At 37.2% G+C, this 27,697-nt stretch overlaps 1 protein-coding gene across 4 annotated transcripts; it reads right to left on the reverse strand.

Annotated features, from left to right (window-relative positions):
- Positions 1-984: 984 nt before the first annotated feature.
- Positions 985-19,565, reverse strand: LOC129279358 (2-acylglycerol O-acyltransferase 2-like). Of its 4 annotated transcripts, none has more exons than XM_064111137.1 (6): positions 19,310-19,565; positions 11,895-12,066; positions 9,765-10,105; positions 7,895-8,069; positions 6,952-7,151; positions 985-6,237 (listed from the first exon to the last, which is right to left on the reverse strand). In XM_064111137.1, exons 2-6 carry the CDS (start codon positions 12,035-12,037, stop codon positions 6,083-6,085), a joined length of 1,014 nt encoding a protein of 337 aa, XP_063967207.1. In that variant the 5' UTR covers positions 12,038-12,066; positions 19,310-19,565; the 3' UTR covers positions 985-6,082. The 4 variants fall into 4 exon arrangements, with proteins under 4 accessions (XP_063967207.1, XP_063967209.1, XP_063967205.1 ...); XM_064111139.1 differs by lacking the exon at positions 19,310-19,565 and adding an exon at positions 16,326-16,617; XM_064111135.1 differs by lacking the exon at positions 19,310-19,565 and adding an exon at positions 16,444-16,615.
- Positions 19,566-27,697: the final 8,132 nt, after the last annotated feature.

A 27,697-nucleotide genomic window follows, 5' to 3' on the forward strand; every position in this document is an offset into this window, starting at 1 on the left:
GTATTTAGAAGTTATTTTTCTTTTAAATTAACATTGTCTTATTTTTCGTCCTAATTTTAGTGCATTGCCCTAATTTCAAGAAGAATGGTGCTTTGGAATAAGCTTTGACCATTATCATGCCTGATTCATTGTTTATCTTTTTTTTTCATATAGCAGAAAATTGAATTAAAACTGTGCTTTTGTCATCAGACTTTGCTATTTTAGAAATGAATTTGCAAAAATCCTGGCAGAAATATACACCATTCACTTCCTTTCAATCATCTCCTAAAAATTAAACAAAACAAAAGCAAAAAACGTTAGCCTATTTTCAGGGTGTGAAGACTCATTCAAGCCTGCACAGGCTCGTTTAAGCACGGTGCAAGACAGTCTAGCGCCATCTTGTTTGAAATATGGTAGACCGGTCCCATTCTAGAGAAGTTAGTGCACATTATCTTGTTTCTCCAAAATTGCACATAAATAATTTAGGATTGTATGTACAGTGCACATATCCACCTTGTTAGGTGCTAAAGGCGCTCCTATATTACCCTGGCTAAGCTAGTCTACCGATTCAGGTGCTCACAGCTTTTTGAGGAATTACTTCCTGCCGGTACCCATTTACCTCACTTGGGTTGAGTGCAGCACAATGTGGGTAAATTTCTTGCTGAAGGAAAACATGCCATGGCTGGGGATCGAACCCACATCCCTCAGATTGAAAGATGAGTCTTAACCACTAGACCACGATGCCCCCACATACATTGACAAACTCCTGAAGGATTTTTTTTCTTCCACAATTGACAGGCATAGTGGACATTTCATATTAAAGACAAGCGACTTGACTCGCCATATTTGAATACTACAAAAAACACTTATGAGGATTATCTCATTATGCCTGGAGTTTAAAGATTCAGGCTTTCAATTTAAGCCATATATAGATATTGTTAATATATTAATCACTTAAAATGACTTAATTCATTGCACACAATCGAATAACAAATCTCACTGATATGAAATATAGATAAACTTTATTTAAAAAACAAGCTCAAACTCTTAATACTGTCACATAAGACGGATCATACATGCACATATAATGTCCAACATATTGAACTACCTGCAATGGTTAAAGCATAGAGCTCCATGGTTAAAGGTTGAATCTTTGGTATATTATCATTCTGGGCCCTGAAACAGAAACTTTGTGATTGATTGTTGGGCTATATTTTACAACTGATCATGCACAATAATCAATGCAATCGATCGTAGAAATCAGCTCTGTGATCAATGGCTAAACTTTATGTCACCGAGGCTCAAACCTCAGAGTCCATCAAGTCAATTGAGCTAGTGATGGCCACAGAACTACATTTGCAATCAATTACAAGTATCAATTTCAAATTTACGAATGAGAGGTAAATTTCATCTAGCAAATAAATTTGTACTCTCAATTACAAGACATAGACTAGCAATCAATTACAATTCAGCGATTTGTTGCACAAATATTCCTTTTTGTTTTGATTAATATCAACATACAATTTGAATTTGAATTTCCAGTTGTCTGCATAGAGGAATATACTACCCCCTCTCTCATGATAGCAATTTCCCTTTTTTTCATAATTATTCTGACAATTGGGTAATTTCTTGCCTTTACCTCTTTTATTTAGGAGAGGGGGTACATGTAGGTGGGCTTGTCAAATATTATTGAGAAAATCAGTCATATATAAAGTGATCTCTCCAAGAATCTCTGCACAATGTTGATAGTAGTAGACAATCCATAGAACACAGGAAGTATTCAACGAGAAAGTATACATTCTACTGTACTAACAAGAACTCCAGAAATGCTTGTTAAATAGATGTGTCTAGTAAGTTTTGATTTGAAAATTGTTTATTGTTCAACGATAATGCCTTCCTGAGACCATTCATACATATTTAAACATTTAACATTGTCAAATACAGGGCATTTCAAACCAAAAAGCAAAAATAAAAGTTGCACATTCCTGAGAAAAGCAATTAATCGTAATAGAAACGGGAAGCACAGGCCAACTGGAAACCACAGATCACGGTATCTGGATTGTGAATTATCTATTGTGAGTACTTTCAATTAGAAGTGAAACTAATAGCTTAAAGAGGCAAGTTACATCACAATGTCTACAGTTGCAACTTGTGAGTTAATACTCCTCTCTTTACTTTAATATAATACCAACAAATACTTTAAAAACATTGACTTCGATTAGAATAAGACTCAATATTTGTGAACAAAACCCTTACCCCAAAAGACTCATTCTATCAATATAAAACTAATCATGTATGATATTGTATAATAAATTGTGCCTCGATCTGTAAGGACATATATTTAGTCCAAATATGCAGCTGTCTACAGTTTTCAGTCGACCTGAAGGTAGAAGTACAAGCCTGAATCAGACAAAATATCAACAAAATAGTACAATAATAAATTATTGCATAATAACATTCATTAATACCTGGCAAATAGCAGACCTTTGCCAGCATCCATTCGGCATATAAGAAAATAAAAATATAATCATGAAAATGTGTTATTGCCAGAAAAGGTTTTACTACATTGTAATAATACCAATTATAAAAAGAAACCAAATGGCCCGTACTCTAAACTCGGGTTTATTTCAACATCTGGTCTGAAGTTGTGGTTTAACTATGGAAAACCAATTGTGGCACAAATCTCTGCGAGTAGATGATTATTTTATCAATTCATTTGAAAATCAAATCATGATAAGACTTAAGTGACGTATTTTTCGTCATCATGAAAGCAAGGAGTTAACTTGATGCTTATCGTTCAAGTACAACTTATAGATACCTGGAAAGTTTTTTTTGCATCATTCAATTATGCTTATTTTTACAGAAATTCAAACAAATCCTAAATTGACACTCTATTTACTATGGACACAACCTGATAGTCTGTGTAGTATAGCGATCACAATAAGGGGGAGAAATCTAGTAAACATTAGAAATATACCAGACTAAGAAAACCAATTGTGGCACAAATCTCTGCGAGTAGATGATTATTTTATCAATTCATTTGAAAATCAAATCATGATAAGACTTAAGTGACGTATTTTTCGTCATCATGAAAGCAAGGAGTTAACTTGATGCTTATCGTTCAAGTACAACTTATAGATACCTGGAAAGTTTTTTTGCATCATTCAATTATGCTTATTTTTACAGAAATTCAAACAAATCCTAAATTGACACTCTATTTACTATGGACACAACCTGATAGTCTGTGTAGTATAGCGATCACAATAAGGGGGAGAAATCTAGTAAACATTAGAAATATACCAGACTAAGAGATTTAGAGGTTTTTGGCATCCCATAATTTTAGCACAGAGTTAGGCCATGGTCTAAGTTAAACCCGACTTCAGAATATGGGCCATTATTATTGTGATGAATCAGAGACAAAATATGACCTTAACACAAGAGGGAGCCATTCAGATTCAACCCATGATCTTCTTTGGGTGGTATGATAATTACATAAGCATCTAGGCTACTCTTCTATGGAAATGCCAGGGCTAATCGTACTTCATCAATATTCATGACAAATTTAATGTACACAATGAGTCATTGAAATCTAATATACACAGAAACTCCTATTATCCGTTTCCCACAATTTCATTAAAAAAAAATGATTATGGAAGACTTTTCAGGATTGAAATATCTCATACTTTGTATATGAGTTGGCAACAGGATGATGATCCACAGCACACATATCTTGTACCATATTTCTGTTAGAAAACATTCATAGGTGCCGTCTCATATTCAATTAAGTAAATTAACACACAATTGCTGCAATAATTGAAGTTTGAGGCATGATTTGCACTCCATAAAAGTGTAGTAAAAGTTTGTGACCTCAGGTTAACTATACAATTGCTATGAAATACCATTTGATATTGTCCGTAGAGTTAGACCATGGTCTAGAGTTAAACTGGGGTTAAGAATACGGTAAATTGCCAATTCGTCTACTGCCAACTTGTCGTCTCACCACATAGTCTACTTTCATATAGTCTAATGCCATTCTGTCCATCAACATTTTGTCTAACAACCATTTGGTCCAATAACCATTTGGTCCAATCATCACTTTGTCTAATCACCATTTCGTCCATGACCACTTCGTCTCATAACCAGTTGGTATAAAATCCATTTCATTTTCATTAATTTTGCACAGTTTAACACTTAGTCCAATTAGACCAAATGGTATATGGACTAAATGGCCATTGGACCAACTGCTTATTAGACGAAATGGCATTAGACTAAATGAAAGTTGACCATGTGGTGAGTGGACGAACTGATGGTAGACCACATGATAGTAGACAAGTTGGCAATTGAACGAATTGGCATTAGACGAATTGGAAATAAACCCAGAATACAGGCACTTGTGTTTACCTCGAGTGCATGCCTCTACATGCATCAAAGAATTGCTGAGATACAGTACATAGGGACACTGACCATAGAAAATTAGAAAAAATGTGAAAACACACCATACTGCGAGTATAAATCCATATTACCAAAGTATTTTCACATACCTGACATGCCCATAAAATTGCAACAATACAAAAGCACACTTCATTTCGGATGTATAACAGTTTGAATACATCGCACTATGAATACAATGATACTTACATAGGTAATAAATTGTCCAAAACGTACAAATACTGAAGAAAAAAAAACCTGTAGAGGTATTTCCAATGTACTACATTGACTGTCAATTTAAAACCTGCAGTTTGAGACTGATAACCATGAAAAAGGAGTTAACTAGATGCTTATCGTTCAAGTACATCTTATAGATGCCTGGAAAGTTATTTTTTGCATCAATTATGCTTATTTTTACAGAAATTCAAACAAATCCTAAATCGACAGTCTATTCATGATGGACACAACCCAATAGTTTGTGTAGTATAGCGAACACGAACCATCATCCAAGGTGTTCATATCAACCATATATTCTCTGGTGGTAAATCACAATCTCAATAACATTGATATCCATCAACTATTATAATCAGAATATGTTTTTCATAGCTTAAAAGCCTTGTTGTTGCAAGTATTTGAATGCAAAGTTTAGCATTTGTTAAATTTTTATATGGGTAGTGGAAGACTGTCAAATTTTGTGAGAGGGGAATCTAATATTGATAATAACATTATTTGTTTGAAAGAAACAAAAATAAGGAAAAAAGGCTAACACCTGAGGTAGGATATGAGGAATAATAATGTTTTATTTACCCAGGGTAGCTACTTAAGTTATAAAACTGCTTTACCAGTGGGCCCTGCATAAAATAATGTTATTTTACTTGGGTCAGTCCAACCTTGGATAAATCCCATTATACTATTCAAAGCCTGGTATATTTGTATATTATTATTATAAAACTTAGCTGACAAATGTTTTATCAGATCTTTAGAATGAAGGCATTCTGACTTAACTGTAAGATACATATTTCAAATGTAACAAGGTATTACTGACTAGAATCAAGATTATAAATTCTTTTTTAAATAATATCTTTGTGATTATAATTCATAATTTATGATAAAATACATGGTTCAAATATTTACATGTAAAAAGCGTAGCCAAAAGTGGATGTTAAACGGCATCTTAAAATCAAATCAATGTAGCGGGGTGGGGGATGGTGTAAGTGACAGGCAGAGCATTTTTATTTTTTAGTACTACCCTAGGTGCCTGCCCAAATGCAACCACCCCCCCCCCCCCCACCCACCCATCATAAAACTGTACAACATTATGAATCAGTTCAAAGACTATTAAGTACAATATGCCATGTAATGTAACCCAAACCTGCATGGTCTACCTTAATTCACCTTACAAGAATCTGCAGAAGTTTAAACAAGGATTACACGACAATGGTCTTAATTTGGGAAGATACCCCTTTCTTAAAAACTTGAACATCATTTGACCCGCAGGATAAGGTCACCCTTTTTCTAAAACTTTGACCTCTTTTGACATGAAGGGTTAGGTCATCCTAAAAAAAAAAGAAACCTCCTTTCATCAAAAGGGTTACACCCCTTTTATAAAAACTTTGACCTCATTGGACCTGTAGGTTGTAGTTTAAGGTAATAATTTATTGTTAAAACTTTGACCTCATTTGACCTGGAGGGTTAGGTCACCCCTGACCCCATACTTGACCTTATTCTCCTCAAAAAGCTCCTGCAGGGCCTTGATGTAGGTGTGCCATAGTTCTTCAATGGCCTCTGATGTGGGTGTGTCCATCCTCTCCACAGGAATGGGCTTACCAACTGCAAAGGGGAATGAAAGAATATAATACAAGAGTTACCAGCGCTGGTACTCGGTTATTTCATAAAGTTGTTCAGTTCTGACTCTAGATCCTATTCGAATATATGATGCAAATAAATATGGCATGCTAGATGTGACTCTGTTTAAGTTGTGTGTCTTGTGTGTCGATACTGCATGTCTCAAATTTTGTTCACAATTTCAAAATACATGTAGCTGCTAAATACAAAAATATCAGATTCGGGGACTATTAAAGGAAAATAATTTTGGAAAAGTTTTGGCAAGCAAATTGACACTTCATATTCCTGTCAATTGTAAAATTGATTTTAACAGTTCTTGCAGATTCATGAAACAACCCCCCCCCCTCACCTAGCACCTTAGAGGATGTTTAAAGCTTGGAGTACCCTAAAGTGAGTATTGAAACACTGATATTGTCTGTTGTATATATCTATAGACTGTGAGCAAGACTGAAAATAATAGAATTGACACAAATAGAGTAGCATTAGACCCAAAAAAAAAACATTTAAAAAAGTCAAAAATACAAATGATACCGAAATATAAAATTTAGCACCATTTCATTGAAACAGTTCTACTTGTCATGAATACTGGTACCTAAAGCACTGAGTGAGTGGATGATGTCATGTCTCTATGTTCCCTTTTTATTTCATTACATGAAATTACAATTCATCCAATTTATTTTGCAGTTTTCACCAATTTACCAACTGTATTAAGCTCTTTCCTGTAAGGCAGAAATCCAAAGCTATATTGGAATACGCCCCTCCCGTAGAAGATTGGTGCGGCAAAGCCGAAAATCTTGGTCATATGCTGCTGTATCCATCGTGTCCATGATCCCTCCGTGTTTGGAAACTGGTGGTATAGTTCATTTTCACCAAACGTGTAGCAGGGAACAAGATGCGCCCTGAAATAAAAAACAGATAGGGGCTATTGCATGGTACAGCCGTTCTTGAAATTGAAATTCTTCAAATTTCGACAAAGGATCGATGGGCATACTTTGTCATATAATAATTCATTTAAGCTCTCTAAAGCAAACAAATTTCACATTCACCTCTGTGTTGAACGAAAACTCGCTAATAATAATATAGTAAACATAAAGTGCTGATTTATACAGTTGCCTATTAAACAGCGCACTATTATATTACCCCAGTCCCAGTGTCTATGAAGAGAATCATGCATTAGCAAACAAACAGGCCAGATTCAATAAGGTGGTTTTGAAATCCATCGATTGAACCCATGGCATGTAAATACAGATTTCTTTATGAAGGACCCTTTAACTATCATGTTTATTAAAAGATGTCAAATGCTGAATCACGTTTTTGTCACAGTGCACCAAATTGACGCCTCTTGTCATGGTTGAGCATGCTATTTTACTAATGAGTCCACTGTTTTTAATTAATGAATACACTGTACAAACATACAAACATACATAAAAATGGTGCACTCAACCATGGCAATAGGCATCAATTTTACATACGGTGACAAAGACCTACATCTGCATTGGATATTTTTTTTTAATATGATAATAAAGTATAAATCATACAGTAAATCTGCATAAACTAAGGGTTCAACTGATGGTCTTCAAAACCACCTTTGTGAGTTTGGGCCAAAGAATTTAAGTCGATAATGTTAAGGAATATACCTCACCCATGCTGAAGAGCCTTTTTGATGAATCCCTTCCTTTCTCTCAAGCAGACCACATGATTGTCCGGCCGAGCTTCTAGAGACTCGCCCGCCCCGCCTGCCACGATGGCGGCCGCATTCCCCGGTCCTGACTGGCCTAGAAGGTAGTCTATGCTCTCTTTGTTCACATCACACATACCTAGAATAGGGAAAGTGACAGAAAGAACGTCAAAAAATAGAAGGCAGGATCTGAATACATAGGCTTAAAGAGAAATGCCAGTAGTTGCAGTAAACACTGATTTCATGAGAAAGTCTGTAAAACCAGGCTTAATTGTCAGTATATCATCGAGGATCTAGATCTGGTACAGTTACATAAACTGAACTTTGTGAAATCTTGAAATCTACGCTGAAAAATGTTCCCACTGAAGTTCACCAACACAGATAGGCACACGTGGGACAGTGTATTATTATTGCTGGAATAAAGACCCGACGGAAGTGACCGAATACGCGCTTATTTTGCTTATTTCTCAGCAACTACACAATTTATTCCAGAAACCTTTGGCACATATTTTTTATTCATACAAACAGACACTTGGGTGGTCATTATATTAGATTCTGTAAAAAGTCATTTTGAGATCGTTACCAAAACTGGAATTTATCTTCAAGCCTATTTTCAGAAGCATAGTATTCATGAAGCAAATCTGTTAAAAATCATCTTCCTCTAAATGCCGAGACTTGACACTTTTCATAGGAAGTCAAATTATTTCATATCATCCATACTACTTCTCAGACATTGGGTGATTTCAAGTCCGGTGTTGGCCTTGGTGTTGAAATTTGGATTGCTTCCCCTAGCTCCAAAACTTATTCAGAGCTTGTAAAACTGATCCAGATCACATGATTGACATCTCAACAACTAGTGAGTGACTTTTCGGGACCATCTTCATTTTACGTTTGGTGTTATAATCATGTAAAAATTGACCTAACACCAACACCGAAAGGTCAACACTGAACTTGAAATCACCAAATGCATTTATAAATAGTAATTATAAACTAGAATGGTGATCAATAATATATAAGAGATGCTATTGCTTAAATAACAGTATATAATATTTTATGTTATGATAATGGACTGATCTCTCGTGGAGTATCAAGAATATCTTAGTCATGGGCCCTAGCCAGCTGAAATCCCTCTCTTTGGAGATTTAATTTTTAAACATTTTATTTTGGGGGGGTTTCTCCCTCAACACAAACTGCTAGCCATCTCGCACATGTGTGAGGGACCTACACGTATACCCAAAGAGCTCAATGTATAATTCCCCACAAATACTGTTTTTGAAAATGCACGCAGGTGGCATGATAACTATATTTTGATTATTTTCAAAACTTCAATTATTCATAGACCTGTATTTTGATTTAAAAATGTGTATTTAAAAAAATAATAAAAATCAAGCATTGATTTTGGGATCTAAGTTCCCTGTACAGAGTGTAAGAATGACTTCAGTCTATGGAGGAGGTGTGGTGAAGCAAGACATGGTCCAGCAGAACAACGAACGAAACCGAGACTGAAGCTTTCGGTCAATGTATGCTCCCACCCATGTTGTATCAGATGAAAGAAGAGATTCTAAGCTTTACAGTGATATGTCATTTGTCTACTGTATTTGTGATTAAGTTATGATAAATGATAATCACCGCTAAATCTCAGTTTCGTTTTTTTTTTTTGGGGGGGGACTTTACTGTATGATTGAATGGCAGAGCAAATGAAGGGATGTGTCGAGCATAATGGAATGTCTGAATGTACAACAAGAAAAGATCACACACCGACCACTGGATTCTGGAATTGTCATAGGTTTTGTATAGGGAAAACCAGTTTACGGTTGGGAATGGGTTAACTTACCCCCAGCCATCATCAAATCCCTTGCGATTGGATATGTGTACATGACGGAGAGGGTGCAAAGATGGGGCTTTATCCCAGGAAAGACCTCGCTGAAGAACGTCGCTTCCGTTGCAAAGTTGATAAAGGCACCAACACTCATGATGCCATGGGGATGCACTCCGAAGATGAAGTTCCGGTTCGGATCCAACTCCGCGGTCTTCACCAGATGAGCCGGGAAGTAGTCTGCCATTTTCTTCCAGATGCGGCAACGGCGCATGAAGTCGCTACGGCGACCCCCTCTCTTTGAGGTGTGTCTGTCATAGTAGGCCCAACCCATCAGGACGAAAGACACCCAGAAATATCTAGAGTGAAAGAGTAATGAGACTACCTGTAGTGTAAGGACAGCATTACCTTAAGGGCAGAGCTGCCAAGAAGTTATGATTTTAGTATTTAATGCTGAAACATGAGAAGAATACTGATGGTTGCATGCCAATACTGATTTCTAAATTTCAGTTATACGTGTTTTCCTTTTGAAATTTCTATGAAAATACTTATTTCCTCACCAAAATATTGATTTCCCGCTTTTAAAATACCAAATTGTTCTTGTTCAGGTTGGTATTTCTGCTTAAGGGGGATCAAACTCAAGTGGAAAATTGTTTTAAAACTTTGAAGAAAAAAATTAAACCATATGGTTCTGGTTAGAACTATATCAGACAAACAACAAAAAAGGTACAATTTTTCACACTTGCAAACTGTAAAGTTGTAATCATTATACATTGTACCTACGACATGCCATAATCTTGAAGACATAGGATGATTTCAAATTCAGTGTTGACCTTTTGGTGTTGGTGTTTGGTCAATTTATACACGAGTAGTATAACACCAAACATAAAATGAAGATGGTCCTGAAAAGTCACTCACTAGTTTTTCAAATGTCAATAATATGACCTGGATCAGTTTTACAAACTAAGAACAGATTTTGAAGCTAGGGGAAGCAATCCAAATTCCAACACCAACACCAGTACCAATGCCAACACCGGACTTGAAATCACCCATTGAGAAACATACATCACAAGTTTATGTCACAGGACAATTACCTTGAAGGATAAGGTCACCTAGATAATAATATTGATAAAAGCAAGACAAATGAGGATAAATGTAATGAAGTTTTGGTGAAAATTGGCTATTACATCAGAAAAAGGGTTGCATATATACTGTTACTTCATTATCCAATAGGTTCGATTGATCAATTAAATACTTACATCTTTATGAATCCCTTACCTTTCCCCAAATTTGAAAACAAATTACTCCTTTGCATAATGAATGAAAGCCCTCCAGCCTCAGACAACTATTATTACAAGTGGACGATTCTAGACCCCCTTTTTTGGAAATGTGACTGTGACGAACGGGACTATTCAATTTTTTTCTACAGAGGCTGCAGTAAATCTCTAAAAGCAGAGAAACCCACAACTGTTTAGAATTTTTTTAGTCATATTTGCTTTAATTTCATATTATCCTATAATAATATGAACATATTTTAGAAATTGAGGCACAGGAAATACTTTTTTTTTTGCATGATAAATCTAGCGCATAGCTTTAGGACCCCTTCTGCATCGGGCAGCAAAATCAAGAGGTGTTCGGAAAACATGGCGAGATTTTCGTATTAGTGAGTTTTGTGATATTTTCTTCTGGTTAATGATCCTTAGAATGTTTGCCACAAATAAGTGAAAGATATTAACATTGGCATAGTTTTTATATCTTGTAAACAAAGTGTGTAGCTTTAGGTCCCCCCCATCATACATCATGATGTTAATAATGAGAAAACGCTGAATATTGCATCATCAGGCCAGGGACGTCACAATGATGTCACAATGGGAAAGCTCAGAGGCCCTGCTCAACATGACATAATATAATCACATTCTTTATACTATATAGTAGTATAAATTTTCATGATTTTGCTCCAGATGTCCGATTTAGATCATAATTTAAAGATTGACTGGCTCATTATCTTTTGAGGAACATCAAATAAATTGCCCATAAAATGACCATACTGCTCTTGTCTAACAACTTGGGCCAATATGATTCTTATGCGAGCAATATATTTGATGTTCCCCTAAAGGCCAGTCATGATACTACCATAAATATCATTACCTTGTAAAGAGTAGAACTACAAGAAATAATTGAACTGTCATTCTAATCCACATAAAGATGTACCACCATATTAGAACAGCTCCTGTCTCCAAACGCCGATGGAGAGGAATGTTGATGGGAGCAAACTTTGGCAACATCAACATCTGACTTTCTGTGATGTGTCCTTTCTGAGCTGGAAAATAAGTCAAATATATATTCAGGGAGGATTAAAATCATGACATCTATTATAACAGCCATCGATACTTGAGAGTAACTATGACCATTCTCATCTGTGCATTCTAAAACCCCCTCTTGTTGATAAAAGTCGAGTCTGGCAGTCTCAACTTCATAAGGTTTGTGCCCAACCATGGATCTATTAGAGATGGACATTCAGTGCTCTCATTTCTTTGATTCAACAAGATCCACTCCCTTGTGATTCTGTGCATCTTAATGAGATACAGATGTTTTGACAATAGCGACTACCAAGGCGTATCAGATTATATAAAGGCACAGCTTTCCTGGTTTTGGTTTTGTTGGCTGATGCCCTATGTTAGAAAATGCTTTTTAATCAACATGCTTTAATGTTAGATTTGAGCAGCAAAATTAAGAAGCAATTTTGTGACATAAAGTATTCTATTATTTCATCCACACGCTTCAGCACACACATAATGACCTAAGTAAGAGATAACAGTTAGAGATGAGCTATGTATCTCTGGAATATTCGGAGGAAATTGGGAAAATGTGATTAGATCTAAGTTACAAATAATAGACAATCATTCACAATATTGCCTCTATCTTATAATTACATACATTTTTCCAATTTAAAACACATGGAATTAAGATTGCCAATAAGCAAGGGTAACCAGAAATGCACATTGATTTTCCAGGATTAAGTGATTTATCATCTTCTGCGCATACAGTTTGTGCAATAGTTTAGGGCCTATCATTCACGTACTCTAATCACAAACTGCTTCTTTCTTTTTTATTTTTTTATTACCGGATGTACTGGAAAAATGCAGAAAGCTGCAGCCAAGTTTCCAGGTCTAGCTTTCGTCCAAGTTTAATCTTCTTCCACATGTATAATATGTGTGACAGTGTCCAGTGTACATGGTGCATTTGCAATCATTTTTGTCAAATCAAATCAAATCATTCCCAAGGGTGACTGTACCATTCTTTATTCCAGAACTTATCAAGCCTGGTTTTGAGGGAATTTACAGATGGAGCAGAGACAACCTCATTTGGTAGCGAGTTCCAGTCACACACTATTCTGGCTCCGAAGGCATTTGCTCTTACATCCAGTCTATTTCTTTTCTTGAAGAGTTTATATGGGTGACCTCGGGTTGCCTCAACAGTAATTGACGAGAAGAACATATCCTTGTCAAGCCAGTCAATTCCATGCATTATTTTATAAGTCTGGATCATGTCACCTCTTCTCATTCTGTATTGCAGGGATGGTAGTTTTAGGGCTCGAAGTCTGTCTCCATAGTCAAGCATTGCCAAGGATGGTATGAGTATTGTTGCTCTTCTTTGTACTTTCTCAATCTCTTTCATGTCTGTCTTGTGTCTTGGGTGCCAAACTGCATTCCCATATTCGAGGATTGGTCGTACAAGACCCTTGAATAGTTTTGGAATTGTATCCCTATCCCTGGTGAGGAAGGTTCTCTTGATGATTGCAAGTACTCGGCTAGCTTTCATGACAGCTGAAGCAACATGTGTGTGGAATTTCAGTTCTGAATCCACGATAATGCCCAGATCTCTTTCTTCTGAAACTTCCTCAAGAGCAGTTCCATCAAGGCTGTAGTTGTAATGCAGGCTGTTTTTCCCAATATGTAAGAATTTGCATTTTGCTATTGTAGTACGGGGTTCTGTCAATGTCTCATTCCTAGTTCTCTAAACACAGAGGCAGCCCAGCAGACATGTTGTCAGGTTGATAACTTACTGGCCAACTCCCAGTTTTTAATATATTAAAGCCTTGTTGCATTCTAAGCAACATTCCATTCAAATTAGTGAAGGCATATCAATATTCATATAAATGTAAATCAATAGAACAAAGTATAACTGAATATTCAAATACACAACAAAAGATATATATTGACTATTCAAACAATATGCAAATTATTATTTAAGCTTGAGTGCATCAACTTAACATTATAACCAATCAGAAGGAGAGAGGTGGAAGGAGAGGGAGAGAGGAGTGAAGAAAGCTGTATGAAGAATGGTGGAGTGATTTAATACAAAAGAACCTTGTGTGAGGAGTGTACAGCAGATAGTGTATAGAGAGCTGTACATATAGAATAGAAAGTTAGGATGAAAAGGGTGAATATAAATGAGGGATGTTCTATTAGAAAAAGGGGATGATTCCTGCATAAGAGTGGAAAGAAATATAAGTTCAAAATCAATCCCTACAAACTAGACTTTCCTTCACAAATAAAATGTCCTCATTTTATAATACGAAATATCTTTAACAACTTCGAAAATTTATAACATCATAGCTATTGAAAATGTACCATTGTTTTGTAATAATTGGAAAATGACTATCAAGCTACAAGTATGTCCTTTTCACAAAAAAAAAAAAAATTGTCATTAGTCGCTATAAAAACAATGAAATTCAACAAATGCAGTACTTTCATTTGTATACATGTAAACGTACCCAAGTGATTGACTTATCAACGATACTATCCATACACCTGGATGGAACTATTCTTTCTTTTTTTTTCTTTTCTTTTTTTAAACAGATGATTCAACTTTAAGATCTATTTAAAAAATTACCTTTTATATTTTCCTTTGTTATTTTTTTGTTTGTTTCATAAAAGAATATAACAATTTTTCTGTTTAAAACACCATTTCTTCATTTCCTTCCCTTTCTTCTTGGGCAACCGCTAGATGAGACGGTAGCTACAGTTTCACCGAAAAGAGTTGATCCAAACTCAGCATTATTGGAGAAAGTGATGAAACGATTAGACGATCTAGAACTGAAATTCGAAGGATACAAATCTGAACCCAAACATCGATACTACGATGGGCATCAGAAGCAGTCTAGATCACCAAGCCCTGTACGCAACCGACATGAACACCAATCTAGATTGAGGTACCGAAATTCAGATGATCATTGGCATCTGTCGTCTGGACATCATCGGTCACCCACTCCATACTCTCCACACCATAGACGATTTAGGTCACCAAGCCCTCAACGCTTTCATCGCAGCCCTTCCCGATCAAGTCCACACAGATATAACACTTACGATGGCAGATCGACTAGCCCTTACCAAAGCCGATACTCAAGTCGACCAAACTGGCAACCTTCATTTTCTGATGACCGCCATCCCTCTGATGTGAGAGATTCACCCTATCGTCAGATGAACAGTGCTCAGTCGAGGAAAGTTCACTTTGATCACAACCAGGGAAACTATTCATAGTTGATGACAAGGGTCGACCATCAACTTCATCCCTCTTTGATAAACAGACCCAAACCGAAAATGAATGTCATCCTTCATCTATTTCGACTGTCGATCGCAGGTCTTCATCTCCTCCACCGCCATACATTCCCACAATTGTCGACAACAAGTATATTTTAGCTTTCATCGACAGTGGTTCCTTTATATCGCTGATGAGTGCAGATTTCTACTACTCAATCCCAGAGAGCCAGCGAAGTCCATTGCACAAGACAATAACTTTGGCTTCAACGATAACCAGAGAAGGTATTGACATTATTGGAACGACCTCACCAACCATCCATCTTGGAAACAAGACAGTCAAGCATCTGTTCAGAGTAGCGAGAAACATAACTCACCCTTTCGTCCTTGGTTGGGACTTCATGGACCAACATGATGCCTCCATCTCTGCTCGTACATCAACATTCAATATGCCTGGTATGAGTATTCCACTTGTTGAACGACATCAACACCAAGTACCACTCAAATGTAATGTTTGTCTGATTGGAAAGACAACTCTCCCTGGAATGAGTGAGGTGCATGTTCAAGGTCGATTGATATCACCACAACCTGATGTAGTTCCACAAGACTACAATGGAATATTTGAGCCCTCTATTGATGAACATCTCAATATTGCGGGTGCGAGATCCCTTTCTCGACCACAAGATGGTATCATCTTACTCAGGCTGATAAACCCTACTTCTGAGATGGTAGAATTGTCAGCAAACACTGCGCTCGGGCAATTCTATTCTACTACTGGAGACAAAGAGGAAGAGTATGAAATTCTTGACGGTGTTGTAGCCGGCACACAGGAAAATTCACCTCTTGACATTTCTTCAATGCTCCCTACTTCGAACCTGTCCAAAACTGAGTATGAAAGTGCTGAACGTCTACTCAATTCTTATTCTGATGTTTTCAGCAGCACATCTGAGGATATTGGACAGACTAATTTTGCCTATCATGAAATCAACACAACAACAGAGACGCCAGTTCGACAAAGAGCATACAGAACTTCACCTACTATGAGAGTTGAAATACAGACTCAGGTCGATGAGCTACTAAGACGAGACATTATTGAGGAAAGCTTCAGTCCATGGGCCAGCCCAATTGTGATGGTGAGAAAAAAAGACAATACCTACAGGTTTTGTGTAGACTACCGAGCATTAAATGCGATCACAGTCAGAGACTCCCATCCTATCCCACCGCTGCCACCAGTGTAGTACGGGGTTCTGTCAATGTCTCATTCCTAGTTCTCTAAACACAGAGGCAGCCCAGCAGACATGTTGTCAGGTTGATAACTTACTGGCCAACTCCCAGTTTTTAATATATTAAAGCCTTGTTGCATTCTAAGCAACATTCCATTCAAATTAGTGAAGGCATATCAATATTCATATAAATGTAAATCAATAGAACAAAGTATAACTGAATATTCAAATACACAACAAAAGATATATATTGACTATTCAAACAATATGCAAATTATTATCTAAGCTTGAGTGCATCAACTTAACATTATAACCAATCAGAAGGAGAGAGGTGGAAGGAGAGGGAGAGAGGAGTGAAGAAAGCTGTATGAAGAATGGTGGAGTGATTTAATACAAAAGAACCTTGTGTGAGGAGTGTACAGCAGATAGTGTATAGAGAGCTGTACATATAGAATAGAAAGTTAGGATGAAAAGGGTGAATATAAATGAGGGATGTTCTATTAGAAAAAGGGGATGATTCCTGAATAAGAGTGGAAAGAAATATAAGTTCAAAATCAATCCCTACACTATGTTAAATTGAAGCTGCCATTCTTCAGACCATTTGATAAGGTTATCTAGATCAGCTTGCAGGATTTCACAATCAGCATTTGTTACAATTTCTCTGAAGATTTTGGTATCATCTGCATATATTCGGACTAGACTTGTAACTATCTCTGGCAGGTCATTGATAAAAATCAAAAATACTGTTGGCCCGAGGACACTTCCTTGCGGTATTCCACTCTTTACTCTACTCCACTTTGACATCTGGCCATTGATAACAACTCTCTGTCTACGCTCCGTCAGAAAAGCACGGAACCAGTCCTCTAGCTTGCCAGATATTCCATATGCTTTGAGTTTGCTTAAAAGACGTTCATGAGGCACAGAGTCAAAAGCTTTGCGAAAGTCTAGATATATTGTGTCAACTTCATGTCCACTGTCTAATGCTGATGTCCAGAGCTCCATAACTTCCAACAACTGAGTTACACATGACCGGCCAGGAAGAAACCCATGCTGAGCATGACAGAGCATATCATTCTCGCACAAGTATTGGATTACAATGCCTCGAATAACAGATTCCAGAATCTTGCTGATAACAGACGTGAGACTAATTGGGCGATAATTTTCAACAGCATTTCGATTTCCCTTCTTATGCACAGGAGTGATGTTTGCATCTTTCCATGATTGCGGGAGTGCACCTTCCCTCACAGATTTTCTGAAGATGATAGTCAAGGGAGTACATATTGTGTCAGCAGTTTCTTTTAGTATTCTTGGATGAAATCCATCTGGTCCTCCAGATTTAGAACTCCTCAACATTTTGAGTTTATTCTTCACAGTGCTGAAGGTGATGTCAATGTCAGCCAGAGAACTTCCATTGTGTCTTTCCGTCAGATCAGGAATATGATTGATGTTTTCTTCAGTGAAAACACTACAAAAATAACTGTTGAGGAGCTCAGCACGTTGTTTGTCAGTGTTGGCAGTAACACCTTGTTCATTCCTTAAGACTCCCAAGCTTCTACGAGACTTAAGTGAACTATTGGCATAATTCCAGAATGCTTTTGGGTTGGTCTTGATGTTTCTTGTAACATCTTTCTCAAAGTCTCGTCTTAGTTTTCTGAGCATTTTCCGAAGTTTTTTTGCTTCACACTTTGATCTCTCTAAATCTCTCCTGGTACCATTATTTCTGTATGACCTCCAGGCTCTACACTTGAGTTTGTGTTGTCTCATTGCAGTTCTTGTCATCCATATCTTTTTCTTTCTTCTCATTCTAGAGTCTGCCTTAGGAATGTTTTTGTCTATTTCTTTCTGAAGTTTGGATGAGAAGAGGTCCCATGCTTGATGTACATTCATATCCTCGAGCTCTTCCTCCCAGTCAACATCTAGTATGGCTCTGTTTATAGCTGCATAGTCTCCTCTATGGTACCTATATCCTGTTTGTTTTCTGGTTGAAGTATTGGCATAAAGATCTACAGTGAACAGCAAGCACACATGGTCACTTAATCCTAGGTTTGGGAGATAAGTCAAATCACTGATCATTTCCTCCTTGTTTGTGATCAGTAGATCAAGGGTGCTAGGATGCTGCCCATCCCTACTCCGGGTGCTTTCTGTGATATGCTGGTGCAAGAAACAATCACGTAGACAGTCAATAAATTTCCTTTCATCAGGAGAACGGGAGGACCAAAGGTTCCAACAGATGGTGGGGTAATTGAACTCATGCCATGGCCTAATTCAATTGACAGGGGAACTCGGTAGGATGAAAGTAGAAAAATATGAAGGGAATGTTATTCAGAGCACAATGACGATCACATGTTAGTAAATTCATTAATTATTTGACGAGTGTCCATCTCTAACCACACCAATCATTGAGACGGATGAAAATGGCACAGAACTGGAAGCCTGACTGCTGGGATCCACAGCACTCTTCCAGAATCTCGGGTAAAGGGTAAAGGGTAAATACTACTACTAGGTCCACGTCCATGGCCCAACCAACACGACCCACACATGGCATTGGCTTCCGCCGGGAGAGTCGGGTGAGCTCCGGGAGCTGAGGGGGACCAGCTGGACGTGGCGCCGCGCCGAAACTTTTTAAGGGAATAAGGCAACCAACCATTTGCATTTCCGAATCAATTAATCGCTTATGATTCAAGTTCTCACACTCGTACCATTATACACAAACAACACTTAAAGTTAGGGATTGCCATCCACACACTCTTTATCAAAGAAAAGGAAAATGTTATCAGAAAAACGTAATTATCGTACTCACACAAGCTTTACAACTAACTATAGAACTAGCTAGGCCTACACAAAATTGCAAAACAGCTGATCGGCAGATTATGTAATCGGCCGGTATAGAAGGCTGCTCTCAGCTGATCCCGATTTGAACGTAGTCTACAACTGTAGACCCACATCTGCAGTGTGTGTATCACAGCTGATTCAAGGAGTCTGCAGAGCAGACTTCACGAGCCATTCAGAGTCTGCATAGCAGACTAATTTGAACGCGCGCTGGGCTTTTTGGGGGTGGGGTATTTTAATTGGGCATATCGCCGGCCGGGGGCATAGATCATAATTGTTTCATACCCCATACAGTTATTATTTTTTTGTTGGCCCAGATTAATCATTCTAAAATGATTGTGAAGAAAGTACATCTTTTCGTTTCTTTCTTTCTTCCTTCTTTCTTTCTTTCTTTCTTTCTTTCTTTCTTTCTTTCTTTCTTTCTTTCTTTCTTTCTTTCTTTCTTTCTTTCTTTCTTTCTTTCTTTCTTTCTTTCTTTCTTTCTTTCTTTCTTTCTTTCTTTCTTTCTTTCTTTCTTTCTTTCTTTCTTTCTTTCTTTCTTTCTTTCTTTCTTTCTTTCCTTCCTTCCTTCCTTCCTTCCTTCCTTCCTTCCTTCCTTCCTTCCTTCCTTCCTTCCTTCCTTCCTTCCTTCCTTCCTTCCTTCCTTCCTTCCTTCCTTCCTTCCTTCCTTCCTTCCTTCCTTCCTTCCTTCCTTCCTTCCTTCCTTCCTTCCTTCCTTCCTTCCTTCCTTCCTTCCTTTCTTCCTTTCTTTCTTCCTTTCTTCCTTTCTTTCTTTCTTTCTTTCTTTCTTTCTTTCTTTCTTTCTTTCTTTCTTTCTTTCTTTCTTTCTTTCTTTCTTTCTTTCTTTCTTTCTTTCTTTCTTTCTTTCTTTCTTTCTTTCTTTCTTTCTTTCTTTCTTTCTTTCTTTCTTTCTTTCTTTCTTTCTTTCTTTCTTTCTTTCTTTCTTTCTTTCTTTCTTTCTTTCTTTCTTTCTTTCTTTCTTCCTTTCTTTCTTTCTTTCTTTCTTTCTCTCTTTCTCTGCATGTCCAATGTCCAATGAATGCCCCCACCAACTGTAGTAGGCCTCCTGCATTTGGATGAAGAACTATCTATAGCCCCCCCCCCCCCCCCCATACACACACACACACACATGACTGAAGGACTCCAGTCCCAGAGAGAAAGAAAAAAAAGGGGGGGGGGGGGTTAAAAGCAAAACATCAAATCATTTTCTGATATATCATGTTAGGTGTGTTGCAAAATCAGAGTTAAATTTTAAAAAGGTCATATTTTTTAGGGGGTATATGCATGGCTTTTTTTAGGGGGGGCGCTTGATTTGATCATGTACCTAATAGGTCCGTGCTAGACCCCTCGGACGAACAGCCTGTGGCTGACGAGGGCCATCAAGCTCAAGAGTGATAAATAAATAAAGGAATAAAAATGTATCTAAATACGTACATAAATAACAAATAAATAAATAGAAATGAATAAATAAAATATAATTTAAAAAAAATGTATTCTACATTTCAGTGATTTAGATCCCAGTCCTGTCCCTTCAGATTCTGATTGGCTGAAAATATTGACCAGCCGAATAATCTTGTGGATTTAGATATAAATCTATAAACGATAATTTAGATCTATTGAAATTTTAAAGTTAATACATACAAAAATCAAAAGTAAATCCAACATTCGGCTGGTTACTATTCATAACCGATTTCTTCCTTGAAATTACATCTTCAAAATAAGAGGATCGTAACATTTATACTCCTAATTTTATCATTGTTAGTCCAACTTTGTTTTAACTTTCACTGATGTCATATGTCATTTATGTTTTTTGAGAGATATTTTGTTGATCTCGAACTAATAATATTCATTAAAAAGGGTCAGTCCCAGTTTCGTTTTATTTTCAGGAATCATATTAATTAAGTAATCATGGTCCGACGACGCAGTTGTCAAAGTAGACCTAGAACAAGCAGTGGCGTAATGAGCCAAAAAATTGAGGGGGCTTGATACGACATATCGCCATTAAATCAATAAAAAGTTGTGAGGGAGCGAAATGAGCTAGCAAAAATTCAACAATTTTATTTTAAAATCCATGCTTGTAATAGATTTTGATACAATATTCAGAAAATAATACAATATCTTACCCTTATCCTTTTCTATCCTGATCTCTTTTTTTTTTGGGTCGTGAATTTTTTAAAAATTTCATTTTTTTATTTATTTATTTAATTTTATTATTATTATTATTATTATTATTTTTTTTTTTTTTTTTTTGTTTTTTTTTTTTGGGGGGGAAGAGCCCATGCAAGCCACTCGCGTATCCAGCAGCAACTGACAAAGTAATGTATGGGCCAATGAAAAAGCATAACAGAATCACTTGTCCCCAGACGATGGGGCCCCGTCAAATTCTTTGTAGGATACGCGCCTGCAAGCCCCCCCCCCCCATCCCCCGACCCCCTCCTCTGTACGCCAGTGGATTCAAGTAACTTGAACTATTAAGACGCGTTGGTGTATAATGCGTCTATTATTGTCTAATAGTCGTCATATAATGTTGTAAACTTTTTGTCACATTATCTCCTCAAGTCGGACACGATAGGCCTATATTCACCAAGGGATATACTCATGCTAGTAATTACCATCAGAATAATGACATGTCCATTTGAGGAGTGTACAATCAATAGAATTTGCTTGGAATATTCTCTTTATTAAAGGGACCAGGCTGAAAATGATGATAGAGTCAAATTAGCAAAACCACAATTCTTGGAGGACAAAATTTGAAAAAAGATAATAATAAATTGCAAATGTGGATAGATAACGATCAGCTCCCCAATCGCACATTCATGAAGACATGCATAGGCCTATCTGTTTCAACGAAATAAATATTAATTTTCAATGTTTTGTTAGTCTGATTTTAATTTATCATATCTTATTATCACAGCGGAATAAATACCCTTAAAGCGTTTTACATTGCCGGTATGTTGGAATGCTGTAATTCATGCTACTTTTTTGTAAGTCAATGCAGAAAAACAGCATTGGATTAGCGCCCCCACGCGGCATGGCAGACAAACCTTAACCTCGGCCCAAAATCACAAATCACAGAGCGAAAGTAAGACGCCCAACCCTCATTTTCTGCCGATTTCCAGGATAATTATTTACGGAATTTCTCACTTTTTGCGTTAAGTTTAACGTGGAGACAGGTATGTTGTGATCATATAGAATCAGAAGTTGAAAGTGGGTGGTTCATATGTTTAAGTTAGATTTTTAGGAGTCTAGAATTGGGTCGTGATTCCAGTTTCCACCGATAATTGACTTTTTGCACAGTTTTTGCTCATTGGCAATTGCATAGCCGTAATACCGTATTATTACAGCGCACTGCTAGCGCCGCGCCAGGCAACTGGCACTTCGCTGGCCACTGCCTGGCAGTGGCACTTCTGTTCGCTGTTCATGCTTGCCTAATTTGAGTGTTAAATCATGGACCTACTAGAGATCCATGGTTAAATGGGAAGTACGAACAATTAATGTTAGGCTTAGCTCTAGATTATTATTGATACAAGGCATGAGTGCAGCAGGGATGATTGTACTATTTGTAGACCAAAAGCTTCGGTCTCTGTTTAATATTTGTTCAGCTGAACTCCCTTGGCTTCACTCACCAAATACAGAGACCGAAGTTCTAGCGCGATCTGTACAGGGGACTCAATTGCCATTGGTTTATGTGTATTAAGTTAGGATAAAATAGGGCAGTGAAGTTGCGCGACTGCCGAGGTAAGTCACTGTTTTTGTTCCTTTTAACTTGATTTTCCCCGTTTTTTGGCAATTAATGCCAAGGCAAGAGGGAATATTAATTTGCATTTCGGTCGCGTTAATTTTCAAAAGTTTGATTCATTAAAGACAAAAATTGAAGAGCCCCGACGGGGGGATTTTGCATTGTAAGTCCCCTAATGGTGGCTGCATGATAGCGAGCCGTCTGTGTATGAGGAGAAATTTAAAAAATAAAAAAATGTTAAAAAACTCCTCGAAACAGACGGCTGCCAGCTGTCTAGGATGATTGAGATAAGAAATTCAAGCTTGATCGACATGTTTTAATGTTGAGACTGAGAGCGAAATGATCAGAGTGAACTGAACTTGAAGTTGAAGAGTAAAGAAAGCTGTCAAAAAAAAGTGTCTGAAGAGTTAGAGATCTAACGACGTTAGATCTAACTAGTTAACCACCTAATGTTTAATCTATCATCAAAGTGCCTGGCACTCATGTCCTCGATTAACTGCATATAAATATAAGGCCTGGAAAACCATTTCCTGCTGGCAGATGGTAAAAGTGAATTTATAAATACAAGTAGGGGTCTAGATCTAACAAAATAAATTCATTTCACTTGACTTGTTCTGATAAAAGCATGCTTATCGATATCTGATGATTTTTTTAAGAAATTATTTTTGGAACTGCAAGAAAAATTAACCACTGGTTGTGCCACCATCTTGGCTTCTAGTTCTAATAGAAGTTCTATAATGGAAAATGATCATGCAATTGCAGGAGCCGCGGAAGCGGGGTGCTGGTGCAAATGTTCACTGGTCAAGCAGGGGCCGCGGAAGCGGGGGGGGGGGGGGGGTCCCCCCCCCCACTTTTTTCCAAAACCGTGTGCAAAAACATAAAAATGACCATATGATTGTGATTTTTTGCATAGTCAGCCCCCCACTTTGAAAACCGTTCTGCGGCCCCTGAATTGTTAGGCTGATCCCAAGGCCTGCAGACATTTGAAACCATGCGGTGTTTGGATTGTCTGGTTGAGTATCTGCACAATGTTGTTGACATTGCACAAAAGACGGACAGTGTGCTAGTCAGTATTCTGAGTGATATTTTTTTTCATCAAAGCTAAAGCTAATCCTCCCATTTTCAAGCCTACCCACTGTGCAGTTGACCCACAATTAAATGTCTACACAGATTGCATGCAATTCAAGCATATCCGAACCAGAAAACAAAGACCAGTCATAGAATCCTGATTTAGATCTGTTAAAGCATTCAATCAAGTTATAACGTCATTGGTTCAGCAAGAATATCTTTCAAATTTGTAGACAATTTTCGTGGCTTTCAAAGACATATACTTTTACAACTGAGAAATAAATAATTTATAACAAAAGTGGCAAATCATGGGGAAATAAGAGTCTTACAGAATTTTCAAAAGGTTTAGGCCTATAATCTGCCAATCATTTGAGCCTGCAGAAAGGACATGTATGAATTTGACTGAATTCAGAATCGTCATTTACATGTACAAGTACTTTGGGGTTTCACAGTTTTCAGAACCCCATTGTCTTAGATTTTACCAGGTCTCATGATGTTTATATCAAAACTAAACACCCAGTATCATGAATTTATGTTTCAAAATTATTTCTTGTTCTTCAGTCCATCCAAATTTCCCTCAATTTCTTACCCCATCAAATATTGGTGCCAATTACATACTGTCACACACTCTAGGCTTGGTCTGCTTGCGTTTTTTTTTACATGTAATTGTTTTCGATATGACATAGCTGTTTGATTTCTCATCTCGCAAACTTTGAAAGAAAATCGTGGCACTTATTATTCTGGTGTGTACCCAAGTCAAGCAAGTTCAGAAATACGCCTTCTGGGTTCTTCCAATATTATTTCTCAGTTCATTCCCTTTTTTAAATGCAATTGTCTGGATCTAAGAACGAGATATTTTTAAGGAATGAACTGAAGCTTGAGTGTAACCATTGCCTACACAGTACCTTGAGTAATTTATCGATTTGCTTTTGGTTTCAACAACACATTGTTGCAAGCTCAATCAAAGGATTGTGTCAAGTTGTGTGACCATTAAAAGCTTTCTCCAAGAAGCAAAATTTGCTTCTAGCAAAAGGCTGGAAAATACAGTTGCTACTTTTTATGCATGCATCTGATATCTTGCTTTTTTTTATATATAAGAAAATAATTTTGATAGACTCCATGTTATTTCTCAATTATTATCAACCAATTATCAGGCCATTTTTCGGTTGTTTACATTGCATTTGATGCAGCATACAGTGTACTTGTACAACAATCTACACATGTATTAGTCAGAAATTTCAATTAAAAAATTTAAATTGGAAATGTTTCTTTTTCACTGCCTGGTTATTAAAATAAAAAGTCTACCTAAATTGGAAAATATCACTGAATAGTAAATATGGACATACTTTTATCTGGTAAGCACCTTGTGTGTATACATTTAAAACAAAACTAAACAAGTTTTGGTCTGCATGGCATTATGTTCATGCATGGGATTAGTAGTCACTGCATTGGCACAGCAAAGCACAAATAGCACAGATAGCAATTTATCCAAGCTAGGAAGACAACGTACAGTACAAGATAGACCTGGAAACTTGACTGCAGACACGACTGTATTTTTCCAGTAGATGCGGTATAAAAAAAAAAAAAAAATTTGATTTACTGGTGGAAGGTCGATTATAAAAGATTGACCTGAAAAGGTCGACCGTGTTTGTCCTGCATTGTTTACATGTAGGTAAATTTAAAATGGCTGCAATTGTTTTGCTGTACATATACATGTATGTACTGAATTATACATGTATGTCTGTATAAAGTAGTCATTAAAATGTTCATCAGTAATTACACTTCTGTAAAATGAAAAAAAAAGTACAAAATAATTATAATGTGGTTTCTTCAAACCCATTTCCCCTATTCCGTTTCATCCAGGAAACTGTAGGTGCCATTTTGCTGAGACCCGACTCATTGAATTTCAATACCACCGGTTCCTGAGGTCGTAGGAAACCACTCACCTGTAATCCTAATCTAGGTTCCGAAGGAGACTTCATCAGATCTGTGGTTCCACCTGCTATCACTCCGTTGCTGGGGAAAAGAGACAAGGTTCTTTTTCATCTCAAGGTAAATTCAGATCATATCCTATACAGGTATGATTATCACCATGGAGGTACCTCCATGTTATCACTTGGTCTACTGTACAAGCAGTTGGTCTATAAATGTACATACATGTAGGCTCAAGCCATTTGGTCTACTATCAACTTGGTTTTAATGCCGCTTGGTCTACAATACACTTGCTCTAATACCCACTTTGTACATGTACAGTAGTCTATTTTTCATTTAGTCTGATATCCATTTGGTCTAATTTCCACTTGATCTAATCTTTAAATGATAATTTTGTATATAAACGGTTCATCTGACCAGTAACCACATATATGTAGAATGAATGGTGGTATACCAACTGGATATTAAACTTAATATACCATAAACTGGAAATTAGACAATTTGACCAAATGGTCAGTAGACAAAGCTGGACGAAATGGAAAGTATACAAACTTGGTGTAGATGAGACCCATCTGCAATTTACCACCAGATACCTTTAATATCGGAGTTTTTACAAATTGATGGCAGTTATTTAAAGGACGGAGTGTTACTGGATGTAATGTGACAATGGACACCTGAGTCATGAGCCTCATTTGCATTGAATGCATTTTTCTGGAATTGCTTTCTGGTTCTTCAACAAAGACTCGCAAAAATTGATTACACACTTTGACTTTGTCCTTTTGTTCGATTTTAATATTTTTTTTATGGCAACTAGGCTACTTTTCAAAAGGATACATTACAGTATTATATTTACAGCACAAAAATATCCAATCAGTAGAGCACTATTAAAACCAAGGCACCCAAGTCACGGTCTTGGAAAGCCCCTTCCTATATTCTCCAGTGACTTTTTTAGAACGTGACTCGTGCATTAAAGTTTGTACATGTACATTTAATAGTACATGTATACACAATAATCAGGAAGTGAACTATATTTAATATTTTGAAGTGTGAAAAAAAACCACTATTCATTCAGGGCTCATACATACCCTTGAACCCATGATATTAATCTTGCGATATTTAAATGCATTGTGGCCGATATGAAGACTGGGTGTGTTCTTTCTGCAGGTATACATTTACAGTAGGTACCAGAATTTTGTCCCGGGGGGGGGGGGGGCATTCAAATAATTTGCTGTACTATCCCGTACGTGCGCACATGTACGCCCTAGCGGAGTGAGCAGGCGAAGCCGAGAACCTGTACACCCCAAACAGGTTCTCTGCTTCGTGCGCTCACTTGGCTTGGGCGTACGTAAGTACGGGATAGTACGATACAACGGAGAATAGAATTCAATTGAAATCGTCTAGAACTAGACTAGTACAGTACTTGTATTGGCACTTATGCCACAAATGGAGGAAAGGATGACAGAACAATCAACAGCAAGCTTTGCGTGCAGCACATTAATGACATTTTAAGTCCCCCCACATGCCAAAGACATTTCTGCCCCAACTGTCCAGTCAGTCATGTCAGTCAGATCTCTACCTCTCCTGTCATATATTTGGGTCGCTCTACTTTACTTGGCAGCT

The sequence above is a fragment of the Lytechinus pictus genome, chromosome 16, assembly GCF_037042905.1.
Source record: "Lytechinus pictus isolate F3 Inbred chromosome 16, Lp3.0, whole genome shotgun sequence".
Taxonomy (NCBI): domain Eukaryota; kingdom Metazoa; phylum Echinodermata; class Echinoidea; order Temnopleuroida; family Toxopneustidae; genus Lytechinus; species Lytechinus pictus.

Bases quoted from the DNA above. Each gene is read 5' to 3' on its own strand.
- LOC129279358 (XM_064111135.1), bottom strand. From the start codon at position 16,468: ATGCTCGGTAGTCTACACAAAACCT. The intron at 10,106-11,894 runs GTAATGATATTT...CTTTCACTCTAG, and splicing joins GTAGTTCTACTCTTTACAAG to ATATTTCTGGGTGTCTTTCG. The intron at 6,238-6,951 runs GTAAATTGGTGA...TCCCCTTTGCAG, and splicing joins GAAAGAGCTTAATACAGTTG to TTGGTAAGCCCATTCCTGTG.